The 20,825-nt window shown below is 35.1% G+C and overlaps 1 protein-coding gene across 1 annotated transcript; it reads left to right on the top strand.

Moving 5' to 3' along the window:
- Window positions 1–283: 283 nt before the first annotated feature.
- On the top strand, window positions 284–19,692 carry LOC131156301 (probable galacturonosyltransferase 6). Its single transcript, XM_058109873.1, has 9 exons — window positions 284–587; window positions 698–732; window positions 1,027–1,068; window positions 1,173–1,323; window positions 1,415–1,479; window positions 3,272–3,507; window positions 3,719–4,076; window positions 16,208–16,729; window positions 18,720–19,692. Exons 1-9 carry the CDS (start codon window positions 476–478, stop codon window positions 18,993–18,995), a joined length of 1,797 nt encoding a protein of 598 aa, XP_057965856.1. The 5' UTR covers window positions 284–475; the 3' UTR covers window positions 18,996–19,692.
- The last annotated feature ends 1,133 nt before the right edge of the window (window positions 19,693–20,825 follow it).

The raw sequence follows: 20,825 nt of genomic DNA, 5'->3' as shown, positions 1-20,825 counted from the left end.
CGTGCGCCAGGTGGCTCTGCCTTTCCTTTCACAACACTATTGATTAAAAAAAACAAAGGCGAAACTGTTCTGTAGTTGGTACGCAAACGCTGAGCTTTCACCGACAAAATGAGCACCTGGCAGCATCGGCGACGACCATCATCATCATCAGCATCAATCATCGCCCCCCCAATCATATTTCCAAACGTGTCAGTATAGCATGGGCCCCACTCCGCCTTCCTCGCCTCTCAAACTTCCACGCAAACCCCAAAACTATATATATGAAAAGTCCCGCACCAAGACCAAAATTTGTCAGTTCAATTTTCCGAAAAACGAAAAACTAAAAACACTGCCTTGCGCGTTCGACTTCTCCAAATATGGAAGCTCAATTCCACCGATGCGCCAATAGTGAACCCTAACTTTCTCTCCCTGATATCCAACCCCGCAGATGTTTCGGGAAAATCAAGACGCCCGGAGCGAGCCCTAGAGTGCGTTGATGAAGCAGGTTCGCCGATGGCAGAGGATTCTCATCCTCTTCCTTCTCGGTGTTTCTGTGTTGGCACCTATTGTTTTGGTCTCCAGCAGGCTCAAGGGTCTCGCTTCTCCTGGTAATTTGTTTTATTTTTATGTAAATTTTATCAATTAAAATTCAATTAGTTATGGATTCGTGTTCCTTGATCCCTAGATTTGTGATATTTTTGTGAATCTGGTGTCGCAGGACGGAACGAGTTTATAGAGGATTTGAATAATATTGTATGAATCTCTTCTCTCAGATTTCTGTTTTTTTTTTTTTTTAATAATTTTTTTGTTCAATTGAAGCTCTCGTTTGGCTGCTGAGATAACTTTAAAACTTATGTATTCTGGTTTTTAGAAACAAAAAACTAACAATGCCTGGTTGTTTTGTTGAGGTTTATTGGAGGTTTTGTAAATACTGTGAAAAAGATTTTTGAAAACAAATCAATCTTTGGTTATTTCTTTTTCCCACTATCTCAGTAGCATAGATTTAGTTTGTTAAAACTTATGGTGATTTTTGTTTTTTTAATGCAGAAATACAGGACAGATGCTTTGCACCTAAGATCGATTGAGCTGGTAATCTAAATTGTATTGGTTTACTATATTATCTTGCTTTAACGTTGTAGTATGGATTTGCTTAATAACTTGTGTTCATGGCACTGGGTGTCATTTGTATTCAGGAAGCTGATGAAAGCTTGAAAGAGCCACCCCTATTTGTTTACAAGGATGGAGATTTAAATTCTATAGTCAATTACAATTCTTCTAATCTGAATCTTGAAGCAGAGGAATCCATTAGTGCTGCAGGGAGGGTTAATTCCGTGGAAAGAGATGGTCAGTGTCATTGAGTAAATATCAATTCCGCATGATGCTTTATTATTTTGTTGTATATCTGAATCTGTTTTGCACCTGAATTAAATTTCAGGAACAAATGAAGATAAAGAAAGAAATCAGAAAAAATGGAAGAAATTTTACATATTTGGAGGGAAGGTATGACATTTTGTGTTCTTATTTAATGATCATTTGAGGGAGGTCGTAGTATTGACTGCAGTAAAGAATGTTGATCTGATTTCTACCATGTATTTCTGCTGTGAGTTTGAACAAAGGCATCTTTATGTGGATAAATAGGAATTATGTGGATCAATTAAGTGACCAAGGGGGTTGTTTATTGTTTAACAGAAAAGTTATTCATCTTTTCCTTCAAAACCTTTTGTGAGGGGAGTGCAATGTTAAAAGTTTCTTAGGGGTTCAGAAATTCCACACGTTGTGAAGTTGTTATATATTTACTATTTTTGTCAAGAGAGTGGATAGGCTGGATAGCCATCATGTGGTTTTTCTGGTTACGTGACTTTGGTTTCCTTGGCATTTGTGTGGTGCATTCTGTAAGTTCATGAATGAAGTGACTTTTGGGACCCTTGGATCCTATTTATTTAAAATCACTCATTTTGGGACAATAAATCCGTCAAATCAATTTGGTATTGCATGAGGCCAAGTATAGAGGCATGGTCATGACAATGTGGTTATGTGCCAACAGATTATAGAGCTGGATTTGCCTTTTCAGGTGTTTTTTTAGCAGCCACAGCTGTGACATTTGGTATTGGAGCAGATTCAATATCTAGGGTATGATTCATGGAAAGCAAGACCATCAAACCAAAGCCATTACAAGGTAAAAAGGGCTATTGGAGCAGGTTCGATGTCTAGGGTATGAATCATGGAAAGAAATACCTAAGAGAAGGCCATCTACAGTAAAGTGAAGCCATCGCAAGGTGAAAAATTTTGCGTATTGTTATAACAATAGCTATTGACAGTGGGAATGGCTTCCCAGGAGAAGGCTGCTTTTGGCAGAGTTTCAACCACCTCAATGGTGATCACTACCTGTCACTAGGGGAAAACCTTCCCAAACTGCGAGTTCCATTAGTTTGGCAGCATTTGCTTAGTTGCCATGTCTGTGACGTTTGGACTTGGAGCAGGTTTAAGAGATGACTACCTAGAGTAAAGTGGGAAGCTGTTACAAGGTGAATCGGGCTGCCTGTTGTCAGAATAAAAGCCATTGACAGTGGGAATGGGTATCCAAGGGTGCTTTTGGCAGAGTTTCAACTGTCTCTAACAGTGAAAAGGATTCAATTAGTTTGCAAAATGAAATTTTCCTAAGATGAGACCCACTGAAGACATTGGATGCATAATTGTGGTAGTCTATTATGATTCTAATGGATTATATGACTTCAGTTGGTGTGTTCCATCTGTCATATGGCTCTTAACATATCCATATAATTTGTAACAGAAAACCACGAAAAAGAAAGAGTAGTGAAGCATTATTTTGTTTCAAATACGTGATTCCTGTTTGAAAACAATTTGGTGTTTGAAGTGGTTGTCAACTTATAATGTTTTTCTAACATGCTAAATGTAAACATTTAGAAGTTAGGACAATTGGAGGTGTTGTAGAATTGAGTCCTTTTTGTTGCTTGACCTATTGGAACCCTTGATATAACATGCCTGGCCATGATTGTCTTAACATTTGTAATTTTGTATGCATGTGTGTGCTCTCTCTCTCTCTCTCTCTCTCTCTCTCTCTCTCTCTCTCTCACACACACACACACACATTCACACACACACACACAAAGATTGTACTTAATTTTGGAAAGAAGAAATGAATTTTTTTTTTTAACCTTTTAGGGTTTGAAATTCAATAGAAGTTGTACATTTGTTTGTATGTTATAATTTTTTTTTTTTCCTTCAATAAAGTCTCTGGATTAAGCATGATACTTTGATTTGGCTTTGGTAGAAGGATCATTCTGGTCAGGCAAAAGTTCAACATGATCAGAATGTTCAGTCTCGGTCACAAAGGGCCACAGATGAAAAGGTAAAAGAGATAAAAGATCAGTTGCTTAGGGCCAAAACGTACCTGACCTTTGCACCCCCAAAGAGCAGTTCTCATTTAGTAAAAGAGTTGAAAACAAGAATGAAAGAGGTAGGGCGAGCACTGGGTGGAGCCACCAAGGATTCGGATATGTCAAGGAGGTATGACTAAATTTTTTCATTCTCTTGCATTTAAACAACAGAACTAGGAAATTAGGATTGTGTTTAAGGGGGATTCAAATTTCTGATTAGTTAGTGCATTTGAAATGATTATGCAATATCTTTATATATTTGATAAATTATGATAAGCTCTGATTATGCAAGGACCAACAGATAATTCAACTTGTGATCTAAAGAGCTGTCTACTTTGCAGTACTCTGCAGAAGATGAGATCCATGGAGGCTACCTTGTCAAAAGCTGGTCATGTCTATAATGACTGCTCTGCCATGGTTGCTAAGCTCCGAGCTATGACATATAACACAGAAGAACAAGCCCGAACACAGAAGAATGAAGCAGCATATCTAGTCCATCTTGCTTCAAGGACTACCCCCAAAGGACTTCATTGCCTTTCTATGCGGCTGATTGCTGAATACTTTGCTTTGCAGCCTGAGGAGCGGGAGCTCCCTAGCCAACACAAATTTTATGATCCAGATCTCTATCACTTTGTTGTCTTTTCAGACAATATTCTTGCTTCTGCAGTTGTTGTGAACTCGACCATCTCTGCTGCTATGGTAAACTGCTGAGCTTATTATTGTTGTTGTCGTTGTTATTAATACTATTATACAGTGTTTTAACAAGCTCAATCAAGGCTCGCCTTGAGGCTCAATCTAAAATACCAAATTTCAAAAAGGCTAACGCATCGCTTGTCGAGGCTTACGCTTTTTTTCTGAAAGGCACGCCTTTTGAGCTTTTTTAGTTGAATCTTATGCCTTTTGGGTGTGTGATTCTCAAGTTAGAATTGGTTAGAAAATTTTAACTACATGTTTGTTTAAAAGCAATGTCTTAAACCTCAAATCTTTCCAAAAAATAACTGAGAGTCGTATCTTAGATCATGAAAATAGTTTGAACTTATAGTATAGCTATCACGTCATGATTAAAGTCATGTACTCAAGTTAGCAATTTTTGAATGCCCAACAAGCAGTTTGCAAAGTATATCTAATTTTCTTTTTTATATTATATTTGTGGTTTTCTTACTTTTTTTCTTGATTTTTATAATACATATAATTTATTTACATATTTTTATCTTAAAAACAAATTCTCAAAAGGCTTACGCCCCAACGCCTTAAGGCTTTTGCCTCACCCCTTAAGGGTTAAAATGCCTCACCTTACTCTTTCCGCTTTTAAAATATTGCTATTATATAAAAAAAAAAATTAAGAAATGGGCAAGGGAGGTGATGCAAAGAGGAGGACAAGGCATCCTCAAGATGATAGGGGAAAAAAAAAAAAGACAATAAAATGATGGAAATCTAAACAGTATCACAAGATTAAGGAAGCAAAGTTCTCCCTTTGTGTGCAGCTCGGAGAAAATCCTCTGAGAAAGCTTCTCATAGAACACCAAGGCAAAGTGACAAGCACTTCCCTACTCCACATGGAACTGGCAGGAGTACAAGATCCCTTAAAATTTTAGCATCATGCCCCAACTAAATAGACCAAATGACTGCCTAACATTCCCGAAACCCTTTAAATGATGAGCACACTAGCCTTTCAAGGAAAATGGACAAACCCATTGCTCCCCAAAAATAAATAACAAATTACTCCATACATCCCAAGATAAGGAATGCTACAAGAAAAATCGAAAACAAGTCTCTCGTTCGAATAACAAGGCAACGCCACACATATCATGAGATAATGCTTTCTTTGGCCTTTTCCTCTGAAGTAAATCATTTTATATGAAGCCTATTAAGGATTGCAGTCTTAAGTGTAAGCTTAATTTTAGAAGGAATCTAATTTTCCTAATCGAAGGTATGTATGAAAAGGGAAGAGAATTAGTAGAATGCTGAGCGTAATGGGGTACCATTTAACTAGTTTCCAATTTTGCTCATCATTCTTCTTGGATGATTCTTAACATATGATAATTAGCATCCTTAAAAATCCAAGGTTGGCGAATTCAGAAAACTTTCTGTCCAATAAATTTTTATTATTAGGGCAAAGTAATTAGTTTAATGAGGCTGAATTTTTTGGGAGACTTTTAATGGTGTCCATCATTGTTTGATAGTGAACTTTGCAAAGAGCCATATATTCTGCATTTTTATGTGAATTATCACTTTGTGAACTGTTTAATTTTGTAATGCATTGATATCTTGTGGCACATGTTTTGTATAATCTTTTGTCTGTTGCAATTGTTCTGTGTATTGCAAAGTACACAGGAAGTTTTAAGACAAAATGTTGTAAAGACTAAAGCATTAATCAACTTATATTATATCTAAATGCAGAACACATGACAATGATTGTGGTACATTAGGGGTTTGCTTAGATTTATTGTTGAAAGATGTGTATTGGCTTTTCTACATTTAAATGAGGTTATGGAGTTGTTTCTCATTTGTGAAAGAAATCGTCTTTGGTGAAGAAGAGTGATAATGACTGTATACAATTATAATGCAATAATGCTATACATTAATTAAAATGCATCATATGGAAACTACTGACGAAAAATGTACCCTGTTTCTGAATGTTTGTACAAATTTGCAATTTTCTTAGGTGTTAATGTTTTCTAGTGACTATGATTGATTCCATTAAATTTAAGGCTCTAATTACTCACTCCTTTGCGTCTAATGTACACTAATGAACTCTAGAGGGTAGTAAATTTTACATTTCTGCATTAATTTAAATCTGGAGAATTCTCTTATGTGTCATATTCTTGGCAGCTTCTTGAGCATTTATGTAAAATTATATAGTTGCACGGCAAAGTTATTTCTTTTATTTGAGATATATCAATTTGTGTTGTTGCATTGTACATTATTAAAGTAGTTCAATAGGTCTGGAGAATACATAATAAATAACATGCACTTTCACAGAAGGCCTAAATTCAATAAATCTGATGAATATGAAATAAATAACATCCGTTTCATGAAAATCAGGTATAAAATATTTATCCAGTTTGGATCTAATATTTACTATCGGCCCTTGTATGCGAGCATATATAACAGTTGTTAGATTAATTAATGAACTCTGCATAGTACTCTCTTATAACATAAATTTGACAATTTCTTGAGCATTTGAAAAATTTTGAGCATTCAAAAGGTGCTGTAGCTGAATGGGAAATACTTTTGCAGTTATAAGTAATATATGAGATGTATTGGTATGTTGCTTGAGAATTTTCAGGTTTGTATGTGCTTTTTTTGTTTTTTTAATTTTCAATCGCTCCTAAAAGCCAGTATTTCTTTTCCCTTATGTAACATAAAATATAAGGCTTTTTTGCAAGTAAATTAAACATTTGTCACTCTAATTAACGTACTACTCAGGCACTTTGTTTCCTCCCTCAAAAGAGACTGCCTGATTATGTAAATTATCATCACATTGTCAATCTACCAAAGTAGGAAAAAAAAAAAAGAACGGGGGAGGGTTTTTTGGGGGGGGGGGGGAGGGGTAAGGAAAGTAAGTCATAATTTGTCACACTACCATCTGTGTTCAAAGGGTAGTTTCTATTTTCCACTATGTTGTCATCCCTTTTTTTCGCCATTTCTGTGTTAATTAAATTTTGACCTGTTTAAGAAGAGCATTTGACCATGCATAAGAATCTTTGTCCAAGGTTAAATGCCTTACAGATAACAAATTTTGTTTTTCCCTCCTACGACTGCAGCCTGTAGCTTTTCTGTGCTTATATTTAGCACTTATTTTCTCTTTCATTCTTTTCTCTCACAGCAACTCTTGTTGCCTTTTTAATCACTGGGTAAAATAAGATAAGTTGCACCTCAAGCCAGATGATAAGTTTCTCATTTTATGTCTCTAAGCTATCACTTATTTATTTACTCATGCTTCAAATCCCTTGAATTTAATAAAACCATACTATTTGTCCACCTTATCCACTTATTTGCAAGTTTTTGGCAAGAAATTGAGAGCACTTTTGGGAATAAATTTCTATGCCACTGTCGGGCCAGCAGCCTCCATTTATTCTGGCACTGTGCTACCTCGTCACCTCTAAGAAACTGAAAGAATGAGAGCATCTTTGGGGAGAATAATTGTAGCACTTGGAGCAGTAACCACCATTTTAGATGGAGTCGTGTACAGGAAATCAAGTGTGTTTTTTGGGGAATATTTTATGGTGCTACTGTGAAGCAGAAACCTCCTTTTTTTTTCTACCATATCGGGCAGCGTCGTCTCCTACAAGAAATTCAGACAATTTTCATTAGGCAACGTCAACTTGCTGCTGCTGCTGCTCCTCCTTGAGTTATTTACAAGTTTTATCCACTAAATTAAGAGCATTTGTTGGGGAGAAATTTTCCATGCCATTTTTGGGATGGTGTAGAGGGGCTTATTAAAAGGGGAGGAGAGTTTGTATTGTACACAAGTAATAGATGGTCTAAGAAGGGTCCAAAAGAGCAGAACCAGGTAATCTCTAGGAAGCTTAAGTGGTGGCAAGTGAAAGAATTCTGATGGTTGGAGAGATTCCCTGAGCTAGAGAAATTCCAAGAGTTGGGTGGATTTTGAGAGGGAGAGATTGGTTGCTTAAGTGCTAATAGAGACCACACACCCCCCCCCCCCCCCCCACAGTAAAGCTCGGTTGGGGGTGTTTATATGGGGGAGGCAAACATATGAGTTGTCATCCTCCAATAAGAGAATGTCACATTTGATCCCAACCAATACACAGATAAATTGTTGGCCTAATGGAGAGAGGTGACATGTGGTTAGGATGAGCAAGGAGAAAAGGGACATGTCACAAGCGACATATGACGGACAACTAATCAACCTAGGAAAAGGTTAAGGGGATTGAGACTTCTCTTGATTAACTTGATTTGAGCCCACCAAGCTAGCACTTTTTAGATTATTCAAGGACCTGGATTGGTAGGGAGACCTCACTGCATGTCTCCATTACGAATTCTAAGCTTGCGCACTACGAATTTGAGCCTCCTGCAAGGTTGCAAACTTGAAGGTAGTTTATGATTAATTCATTATTGTGCACATAGAAGTTCAGTGTGCACCAATTTCATAATCCAGGGAAAATAAGGAATCCTTCAAATAAATTCTTGTGTATCATACCTTGTAAATGTTGGAAAGAAAATTATGCGAAGTAGGAAATTTAGCAAAAGTAATGTAGCCTTGAGTTTCCACTGCTTGTAAAAACCTTCTCCCCGTTCTTAGCATCTGCAATAGGTTGAGTTTCGGAAGCTTCTATTTGAGTATCTAACTTTATTTTGGCCACTCCCTACACAGCCACACTCTCCTTAGTGGATTCTACAAAACTTTGGAGTTCTTGAAAAAAGATGAGTGCGCATTGTGCACGAGTAAGGATGTTGTAAAGAGGATCCAAAGAGGAAAACTAATCAATACCTAGGAAGTATGAAGCTCAAGCATGAATGGGGGCAGGTGAAAGGATTCTCATGGTTGGATAAATTCCCTGAGCTAGAGGAATTCCAAAAGTTAGTTGGATTTATATGAGAGAGAGAGAGATAGAGAGGGGGAGAGAAATTGCTCAAGTATCAAATGAACCTTGCTGAAGCTTGATCAGGGGTATTTATGTGTGAGAAGTGAGTTGTCAACCTCCAATAAAAGAATCCCATTTCAGGTCTCAACCAGTGAAATGAGATGAATTTCTGGAAAATGGAGCCACGTCACATGGTCAAGGTGAGAAGGAGGAGGACACATGTCATAGAAGACAGGTGGCAAATCCTTGAGTGGCCTAGGGAAAAGGCTGAGAGTTGGAACTCCCTTTAATGAACCTAATTTGAGCCTACCAGACTGGGTCTCTCTAGAAAATCCTAAGACCGAGATTGGCAGGAATATCCCACCATGTGTCTCCACAATGAGTCAAGTGTGTGCTATTAGTTTGATCTCCTGTAATGGTGCAAACATAAGATACTAAACAATTAATTCATTATTTTGTTCAAGTTGAATGTGGGCCAATTTCATAACCGAGGGTAAGTAGTTTCATGCATTTACAAGTGCCAACATCCATTATCCTGGTGTGTTACATTACTTCTACAAGAAATTGCAAACAATGTTGGGGGGAAAAATTTTTATTTCACTGTTGGGGTATCAACCTCCTTTTTTTCCCAGTGGACCATGCTGTTTTCTCTTCTTCTTTTCTGTTATTTACAAGTTCTGTTGAAGAAACTCATAGAATTTTAGGACTGAAATTTTCTAGGCTGCTGTTATAGCATTACCTCCACATTTTTTGCCAGTGGATAAGGCTGCCTCTTCTCCTTTTCCACTTGATCCTGATGGCAATACTACCACTGTGCTATCATGGCCGCATCTACTTCTTCCCCCTCCTTACTCTGTCATAGTTCATAGCACCATGGCTGCTGCAATTGTAAGTTATCTTTATGTATGCTCATGCTTTGAGAACAGCTCTGATAGAGGGAATACTTAATCTATTTTGCATTATCCACCTGTTAATATTTGCACTATATTTTACAGTGGAACAATCAGGAAAAGGAAAATTATTCTGTCCACCCGTTGCATATCCACCTGTAATATTTTCAGCCTTCCTTAATATCCACTCACACTTTTGCTCTTGGTGCTTTGGGGCTGGTCTGGCCATTCTTCATTCTGGCAGTGCTGCCTGTTTAAGCCTTTTTAACTCTGGCAATGTGTGGTGTGACACAGTAACAGGTGTTATATGCTAACCATTGGTGATGCCCAAAATGTGGGTTTCAATTTGTCTAAGCTACTCTAGATATCAAGGAAATTATTCCTTCCACCTGTCGCATTATCTACCTGTTAATATTTTCTGTCTTCCTTATTATCCTGTCACACTTTTGCTCTTGGTTCTTTCGGGCTGGTCTGGCCATACTTCATTCTAGCAGTGCTGCCTGTTTGGGCCTTTCTAACTCTGGCGATTTTGGCGTGGCAGGTGTTATATGCTTACCATTGGTGATGCCCAAAATGTGGTTTTTAATTTGTCCAAGTTACTCTAGCTATCAAGCTCCTGCAAAGATGAGATTTCATGGTTTCAAATTTCCATGAATTTAACAAAATTTTGTCAAAATTTCAGCTTTCCACCACCCTAAAAGTCAAATGGCAGCCAATTTCATTCCAACAAAATTTCCATCAAAATTTTACAACACATGAACAAATCTATTGAAATCGTGAAATTTCAAAAGAATTTTATCCAAAACGTAATAAACAACAATAACAACAAACCAAGCCTTCAGTCCCACTAGGTGGGGTCGGCTACATGAATCCTTTTCCCCCAATTTGCATCATCATGGGTAATTTCCTCTGAAAAATTCACTGTCAAATCCTTACTATCTCATTCCAAGTTATATTAGGTCTATCCTTACCCTTTATACTACCCTTCACAGTAGCTCAATCCTCCTCATTGGTGCACTTTTTGTCCTACATTGCAAATGCCTAAACTATTTGAGTCGCCCCTCACTTAAATCTATAGGTGCTACGCCTAACTTATTGCGAATATGTTTAGTCTCGTAGTTTATCTTTTAACATTATACCACTCATGCACCTTATTATTCTCATCTCAACTACTTTTACTTTTCGGTACGCTATTTCTTAGTTGCCCAACATTCTAATCCATATAGCATAGTTGGTCTTACAGCTATACTATAGAACTTCCCTTTTAATTTTAAATATATTCTACGATCACATAGCACACTCAAAGCACTTATCCATTTTACACAACTTGCTTTAACTCTATGCATTACGTACATCTTCTTCAATTTCTCCTTTAGCTTGCATAATGGATGCAAAGCATCCGAATCTACTAGTGTTATTGATTTCTTGACCATCAAGTTTAACCTTTTCTCCAATATTCCTCCTACAATGTTTGAAATTAAATTTCATATATTCTATCTTATTTCTACTTATCCTAAAATCTTTTGATTGCAAAGCTTCTCTTGGTAGTTCTAACTTAAATTCTACTTCACCCCTAGTTTCATCAATCGAGGCAATGTCATCTGCAAGTAACATACACCATGGAACCTTATTTTGGATGCTCCTAGTAAGTTCATCCATGACTAGAGCAAAAAGATAAGGACTTAAAGCAAATATTTTATGTACACCGATTGTGATTGGAAATTCCCTAGTCTCTCCACTTGTAGTCCTAACACTAGTCACTACTCTATTGCACATATCCTTAATGACATTAGTATACCTACAAGGTACGTTTTTTTTTTTTTTTTTTCCAAAAACCCACCATAGAACTACTCTAGATACCCTTTCATACACTTTCTCTAAGTCAAAAAAAAAAAAAAAACCACATGCAAGTCCCTTTTCTTTTCCAAAACTTTTCATTAATCTTCTTAAAAGATATATAACTTCTATAGTAGATCTCCCAAGCATAAAACCAAATTGATTTTCTAAGACCCTTGTTTCTAATATGAAGTATTGGTTCAACTATCCTTTCCTATAGTTTTCATTGTATGACTTATAAGGTTAATTCCACAATAGTTATTGTAATTTAAATATATTATTTCTATATATAGGTATTAAAGTGTTTTTCTTCTATTTGTCAGACATTTTCTTAACTTTTATAATTGTGTTAAATAAATTAGTTAACTATATACTTACATTATCACCTAGGCGTTTCCAACCATCAATTGGGATGTTATTCGATCCTATAGTTTTTCCCTTTTTTTTTTTTCATTTTTTTAATGCAAACTTAACTTTACTAACTCTATTTTTGCAAGTAAATCTCATATTTTTAGCCTTTCCCTAGCCTTATATTTTATTTTCATTAATTAGCTTACTAAAGTAATTTCACCACCTTTCTTTTAGGTTTCTTCCTTAACAAAGACAATATCATCCTCACTTTTTATACATTTTACGTTACCGAAGTCCTTGCTCCTTCTTTCTATAGATCTAGCAAATTTAAATATGTCTCTTTCCCCTTCTTTTGTATCTAATCTAGCACATAAATTAATAAATGATCTATGTTTAGCTTCACTAACTACCTTTTTTTTGTATCTTTTCTCGCCTCTTATACTTCTCAAAGTTTTCCATGTTTCTACATTTTTTCCATGTTTTATACCAAATTGTTTTTCTTTATAGCTTTTTGGACATCTTGATCCCACCAACAATTTTCTTTGCTACCAAGAATCTTCCTCTTGATTCACCTAAAATCTCTTTTATTATCTTTTTAATAGTGCTAGCTAACTTACTCCAAAGCATGTTTGTGTTTTACACCATCCGGTATCATCCGATCACCATTTTGATCATTTAATCTTTAAATTTTATTATATTTTCTCCCTTTAGGCTCCACCACCTAGTTCTCTTGCACTAATTGATATTATCCTTTCTATTCTATTTTTTAATGCATATATGTAACACTAAAACTCTATGTTTTGTAGTTAATCTTTCACCTAGGATAACTTTACAATCCTTGCATGATAAACAATCTACCCTCCTTATTAATCAAAATTTTATTTGACTTTTATTTTGTCCACTCTTGAAGGTTATTCATTGTTATTCTCTCTTCTTAAAGCAAGTATTCATTGTAATAAAATCATATGACATAGCGAAGTCTAAAGATCATATCCCCAAACTCATTTTTATCTCCATATCCATGTCCTCCATGTATCTTCTCATAATCTTTATTTTCCTTTCCAATGTGTCCATTCAAATAAGCTCTTATAAAAATTTTCCCAATCCCAAATATCCTTTGTATAATACTATTCAATCTTCGCAAAATTGTCTCTTAAAGTTTTCTACTCAACATATATGAGGAGCATATGCACTAATAACATTTATCTCTTGGCCTAAGACCATTTTGATTTTTATGATTCTATCCCCTACTCTTTTGACATCTACTACAGTATCTTTTATGTCTTTGTCCACAATGATTCCTACCTCATTCTTATGTTTTTCCTTTTTAGTGTACCAAAGTTTGGATCTTGATTTTCAATTTTTTTAGCTTTCTGCCCTACCCACTTAATCTCTTGAAGGAAGATTATGTTAATTTTTCTTCCTTGTTGCTAATCTAATGCTAGTCTCCTGAACTAACTTATATACCTATCCACGTCCAGAATAATGTAGGAACCCTGACATATTTGACATTGTACTTAGACAATGACAGAACATGTTGCTTTGGGGCAGTAACTTAGCGCACACTTACCCACTTTTCACCACGCCCGGGTGGTAAAGTGCAATGTGTCGCTCGTAGGGGACGCCCCAACGAATAATTAGTAAGGATTCATATCATAGTGATCTGACAAGTTTACGCTAGCTATCAGCTACCTAATGCAACCATCATCTATTACCTTGGCTTGGAACCGACTGTGTGTGAAAAGATTAGGACATTGAGTGCATCACAGAGTGTACCAAAATTTAATATGGAACCAAATTTCTTTGAAGGTGAAATTTGAAATTCAAAACTTAAATTGAAATTTGTAATAATCCTCTTTTTAAATGAAAATAAAGATTATTACAGCAAGGATACAAATGATTGCTTATAGACTTTTGAAGTTATATACAAAACTGAACTTTAGCAACAACATTTTATTCTACCTTTTTTTGTTTAAATTAGTTGTATTTGCATAATAATTTTGCTTAACTGATTATTATATCACTGGTATTGCACCTCATACACCACATGCCTATTATTGATCTATTTTATTCATAATATTTTAGTTCTAAAAGCTGCATTTTTTTTTTTTTTTTTGGTTTATCAAATATCTAAAGTTCATAAAAATTCATTCTTTGCAATTAACCTCCATCAGTTTTAAGGTTACTAACGAAAGTACTCTTGAAGCTTTGAAATTTTATTTAAAAGCGAAATTTAAAACCTAGGTAATCCTGTGTAACAGGCATAACCAGATAAGAAAAGCCATTGAACCTCATAGGAAATGCTTTGTTATTATAAAGGAAAGAATTAAAAAAGAAAAAAAAAAAACCAGATAAATTTTGGAGCCTGCTAAAGTAACTTTTAAAGCAAGAAAGAATAATTGTGTTTTAATGTGGAAAATTTTCATTTGGTTACTGAGGAGATTAAGGGATAATTTTCAACCTTGAGCTACATAGTTAGGCCACACTAACCATAATAAATGGCACTTCAGAAAGTTGTTTAAAAAAGGGACAATGTTAAGACAAAGTTTAAACCAAACCCCCAGTGACACATTAAAAATGCAGATTTCTTTCTATTATAATCCCCAGTAACTCACCACAATTTTCATCTGTTCATATGTAACATATAATTTTTTAATAGATAAATGAGGAGGAGGATAGTAAAGTTGACCCCTGATCAAGAATAGGGTAGATGAGCCCTTGCCATTGAGTCATCCATTATCCTCACATCTAAGATATTATTGGTATTAAATGAAAGTTTACATAAAATTTGTTTTATTAATTAATAGCCTCTGTAGAATACTCTTTTATAACATAAAGTTGGCAATTTCTTGAACATATAAATAATCTTGAACATTCAAAAGATACTAGTGGCACAGGTTAAACTGTTTGCATTTAATATATGAAATGTATTGTTATGTTTCTTGTGAGATTTTTAAGTGTGTCCTTCGAAAAAGAAAGGGAAGAAAACCTCTAACCATTCCAAACAAAGCAATCTTTTAGTTGCATGTACATTTAACATTTGTTACAGTAATTAATGTACTCTTCAGAATACTCTCTTCTTTTCACTATTAAGGAAGTAGTACACTTGTGTCTTCCCCCAAAAAGTACTTCTGTATTGCTAAAACTATCCTTTCTTTCTCCATCTATATAATTTTTTATTTTTTTCAAAAAAGAAGGATGGATAGTCATATTTTGTCAAATAACTACCACCCATATTGAAGAACGATTTCTGTTTTCTACTTCATTCTTTTTCACTTTCTTCATGGTCTCTTTCTTTCACCATTGCTATGACTTTTCTTTTTAACTTCAATTTGTATAATGAAAGCATTTGGCCATACATACAAATCTTCGCCTGAGGTTAAACTTAAGGTAATAAATTGTGTTTTCCCCTTCTATAACTAACTGCTGCTTTTCTGTGCTATGTTCCACATTTATTTTGTCGTATCATTATTTTCTCTGGCTGCAACTGTGGTAGCCTTTTTAATCACAAGGTTAAGTACAATGAGTAGCACCTGAAACCGGACAAGAACTTTTGGTCTTGACAGGGGTGTGTACAACAAAATGGTTTGAAATAAATTCCTATTTATTTTGTCATCACATAAAATTTCCATATATGCTCTTAATGTATAGGATAAAAATCTTTATGTTCAGCCGCAATGTGGTGATAAAGATGCCAACTTGCTGATGCAATTATATTTATCTTAGTAAAACACAACTCTCCATGGATCTTTTCATATATCCATATACAAAATGTTGACTATTGATTCTTTCAAAGAAATTTAAAACTCATTATAGAAACATTTATAGCCATTTTAATATTAATTATTTGGTCTAGTCTTTGAGTCCAGATCAAGTATTCCTATTGCAATGTAACCATTGTGTACTTATCTTGATATATGGTGTATGGATTTGGTTGGGATCTCTTATGTGGCTAATGACTAAATTAACAATTGTGTCTTTTATTTTTTTCTTGTACTTCGGATTTTTGTCACTGTGCACATTTCTTTCCATGTTTTTGGAGACCGTATTTACCATAGAAATATGTTCTGGCCAAGAATTGTAAGTAGAGCTAGATGTTCTCTCCTAATAAACTCAATCTGGCTGTTATGTGATCAGACTGTAAAATTATAAAGACCTGATGATGCTTCAAACATGACATGAATATCTTTCTTGTTGTTTGCAGGAACCAGAAAAAATTGTTTTCCATGTGGTTACTGATTCCCTTAATCTCCCAGCAATTTCAATGTGGTTCTTACTAAATCCTCCTGGAAAAGCAGCAATCCAGATTCAAAGCATGGACGATTTTAAATGGCTGCCTGCTGATTTTTCTTCAAAGTTGAAGAACCAAGGCTCTCGTGACCCCAGATATACTTCTGCATTAAACCATCTTCGTTTCTATCTGCCAGATATTTTCCCTGCACTGGACAAGATTCTGTTCCTTGACCATGATGTGGTGGTAAAAAGAGATCTTACACGACTCTGGGGTTTTGATATGAAGGGGAAGGTAATTGGAGTAGTGGAGACTTGTCAAGAAGGGGCATCCCCATTTCGTCGATTGGATATGCTTATTAACTTCTCAGATCCTATAATAGCAAAGAAATTTGATGTCAAGGCATGCACATGGGCATTTGGGATGAATGTGTGTGATCTGCGGAAGTGGAGAAGAAGAAACTTAACTGCTGTCTATGAGAAATATTTGCAATTGGTATGTGAATTTATTTCCTGTCTTGATTTTCTGCATTCTTGTATGCTTGTCCATTTTAGTCACCTTTGTTTTCTTTTTATACTATATATATCAAACACCATGGTCTTATATTTCCACAAAATTGTGATCTCCTTCGAAATTTCTGTTTTCTACTACCCTCAAAATCAAAGTGTCTGTTAATTTCTGTCTAACAAAATTTCTGTTGAGATTTTCACTAATTAGGTGAAATTATTGAAATTATGAAATTTCTGGAAAATTGATTAAGAAGTTGACTTTGAACACTTGATTTCCTTGAAATTGAAATTTGAGCAAAACCTAAAATTGAAATTGAAATTGAAATTTTCTCTTAATAAATCCTCTACTTATTGAAAATTAAGATTATTAGAAGGATGTGAATTAACTTTCTAACTTTTGAAATTTTAAGAAAATTGAACTTAAATATTAGTGACAACATTTTATGCCAAAATAGTTGTATTTGCACAACAATTAAGATATAACTGGTTTATGAATTTCTTTTACCCTGTATCCTGAGAGCATGGAATTGAGACTTTGGATTTGCATTTTTGTGGATTTGGATAAAACATTGTACAAAAAAATTGTTTTTATTATTATTTTTTCAAATCCACACATCAAATCCAAACCCCAAAATCCATAATCCCAAATACCACCTTATTTTATTTGAATATATTTTAGTCTTGACTATTGTATTGCAAAAATTGCACCTTATGCACCACAGGCTTGTCTTTGATGTATATTTTCACCATATTTTAGTTCTAGCTTGCATTATTATGCCTGCTAATTGTATCTAAAGTTTCCTAGAAGAATTTCACACTTCCTACTAATTTCAATTATTTTTTAAATTCAAAACCAAATTTGATATCAACATAGAAATTTCCATTCTATTGAAGCTTAGGAATTTTACTTAAGATCAAAATTTGAAACCACCTTTGGCACTAGGTGCTCTCAGTTGGATGATTCTGTCTTGTTCATTTTTTTTTTCTACAATTTAACGATTTTTCTAGAAATTTTCAATTAAGTCCCTATGTCGGGGAGATGTGAAGAACTTTTTAATTTTCTGAGCTGTTTAATTATTGATCACTTCCTATCTTCCTGAAGCTATGGTGGTCTTTCCTTTCTGGTTTCTCAATGTAATTATTATTGATTAATCTCTCTCTCTCTCTCTCTCTCTCTCTCTCACACACACACACACACACACACACACACACACAAGTGCATGTGCAAGCATGGACGCAACTAGAACATGTTTTCGTCTGGAATCATGTTTTTGTAGATGGTTTTTGGCATACCCTTGCATATGTTTCAACAAGCACTATTTATTTCAACTGTTCGTCAGCTTCTGGTGCATGCTTTAATAGGGCGTGACGTGAGATGAAACTGATGTTGGGGATGCCAGTTGCTGGTTATGCCTATCCATTATTTAATTTGGTACATTTCAGTCAGTTACATTGGTGAATTGGGTAAAGGTACGGAAAGAGAGGGATTTGAACCCTCGATCCCTCAGTAAACAGAAGTCTACATAGCAGTTCCAATGCTACATCTTGAACCACTCGGCCATCTCTCCTACATAATGATTATGCCCTAGAAACTAAAGGAATAGCGACTCGTTTATATTAGGTTATTGGATAAATACAACCAATCTATTCTAACTATCAAAATCTATAAAAATAGAAAATTTTTCATCAAAATAGAAGACATGAAATGAGCTCTTGTGATGTCTTTTCTGCACTGCATTTCTTTTGTTTTCGTTTCTTTTTTCCATGAGAAGTTGGTTCAGGAAAGCTTTTGCTGTTGCATTGTAGGTTCATTAATTCATATGTATTTTATTTTATCAAGCAACACTCATGTTGTTTTATTGATTGTATTTCGATGTAGTTTGTGTCTCTGTAAAGTATATCTATGTGTACACATATGTTGATTTGCATTAAGAAGTGTGCAATATTTTAATAGGTGTGTTGTGCTGGGGTTGCAGGGATTTGAAAGGCCACTGTGGAAGGCGGGGAGTTTGCCCTTAGGTTGGGTTACGTTCTATAACCAGACAACAGCTTTGGACAGGAGATGGCATGTAGTTGGGCTGGGACATGACTCGACATTGGAGCTTGGCAACCTCGAGCGGGCAGCAGTGATACACTATGACGGAATCTTGAAGCCATGGTTAGATGTTGGAATCGGAAAATACAAAGGTTATTGGAGCAAACATGTGAAGTATGACCATCCTTACTTGCAAGAATGCAACTTACATGAATAGATAAAGTAGTTGAAATCACAACATAATATGCATAAATTGACCCAATTCTACCCATCATTCTTTGATTCATGTTATTATAGGAAATGAAGCTGGTGAGTCTTTTCTTCCCCTTTCATTAACATTTTTTTTACGTGTAAAATTAAACTCATTTCCCCCATTTTTCCGGCCATAATCTTATAGGAACTGAGTCAAGTTGCATCAATAATGCGATTGAATAAGTCTGTCCTGGGGGGGTGGGGGTTGTTTTGTAATGCTGGCGTTCCATTTGTACATAACTCATTTCTGACAGACATTTCAATAGTTCGAACACCTTCAAACGCGAATTCATCTCTCTGCACTTGATGTTCTCTGTTTGCAACTCTTTCATGCTGTCCCGTGGTTTTAAAGTTGACCATGAATTAGGACAGTGGTCACGTTATCATGATCAGATGCGGCACCTGCTTCTGCTTGCCCTGTTGTACTCTTCAATGGGAGAAAGGTTGGGTCCTGATGTGCTCTGTTAACAGATAAACTGCAAGTGTGTTGGTGCGGTTGTTTCTTGCATGCCTCTGTTTCCATCATTGGGATGAGATGGGGTGGGTTATTATCAAATCCCTTGGTGTACAGCACAAGCCTGAAGACAGTTTACTTTGTAGTACCAATAGCTTGTAACGTGAATATTTTGTGGCATAATTGTTTTGGTGGTATTTCCTTTCAAGGGGGCTTTTTTTTTTTTTTTTTTATTATAATTTTAGTACTATTTTTAGATTGCAACTCAGTTTGCTGTGTTTAACCTTCAAAAGAAGAACAGTTTCACGGCAGTAAACATATGTTAATAAATAAATGAATTACTATTAGGAGCATAACAGTAATGGAGATCAAAAGTGAGACATGAATTTACTTGGTTAAAAAAACATTTAATTAATGGCTCAATTTACTACCTTTTCATATGATTTTAGAATCTTTAACATGCTATAATTAAAATTTTTGAATTTCTAAAATTATTCTTGTTGGCTTCACAAGGTTTAAAATCTTATTTTGATGATAAAAAATCAAAGGAAGTTAACATATTTGATTAAGGGAAGATTTAGGACTCAAGTGTTTTAGATTAAGAACAAGTGATTCAAGTGTTTTAGATCAAGATCAAGTGATTCAAGTGTTTTAAATCAAAATTAAGTGCTTGAGACGTTTTTTGAAAGCTCGAACTCAAAGATAGAGGGAGGACATGATGAAGCTAAAGACTATTGAAACTTGAAGTCAAGATAAACATGAAGAATGAAAGCAATGCATGAAGACTTAGTGATTAAGAAAAGTCAGTCATTGAGAAGTCTCATGTAAGTGCTTCACAAATTTCAATATAATTGTTTGGAACTCTTAAGAATTAATACTAACTTAGAGACCTGTTCTAAAACCCCAGAAAATATTTTCAAGTGTCTCAATTCAATATGTCAAGTATAAAAGTTAAAAGAATTCTTGGAAACAAAGTTTTTGAAAACATATGTTTTCCAAAGACAGACGACTAATGTATTACCATCAAGCGACTAACATATTTATGCTAAATAAAATGAATACGCATAACAAGATCAGGTGACTGATGAAATACCATCAGGCGACTGAAATTTTTACGTTGTTACAATCTGAATAGATGAATAGAGACAGGCGACTGGCGTCTGACCCTATTCTGTGTTTGAAAATTTGCTAAATTATAAAGAATGAAGCAACTGACCCTATGAATCACAATCGACTGACCTTCGTATTTTCAAAATTTAAAACAGTGAGAGAAAATTTCCAAAATTGATTACTTAGCCCCCAAACTTTGAGAAAACTTGGGAAAGACTGCAAGTAACTTAG

The sequence above is a fragment of the Malania oleifera genome, chromosome 5 (genome assembly GCF_029873635.1).
Source record: "Malania oleifera isolate guangnan ecotype guangnan chromosome 5, ASM2987363v1, whole genome shotgun sequence".
Classification (NCBI taxonomy): Eukaryota; Viridiplantae; Streptophyta; class Magnoliopsida; order Santalales; family Ximeniaceae; genus Malania; species Malania oleifera.
Note: the sequence above shows the minus strand (reverse complement) of the source record. Positions and strands in the feature narration are given on the sequence as shown.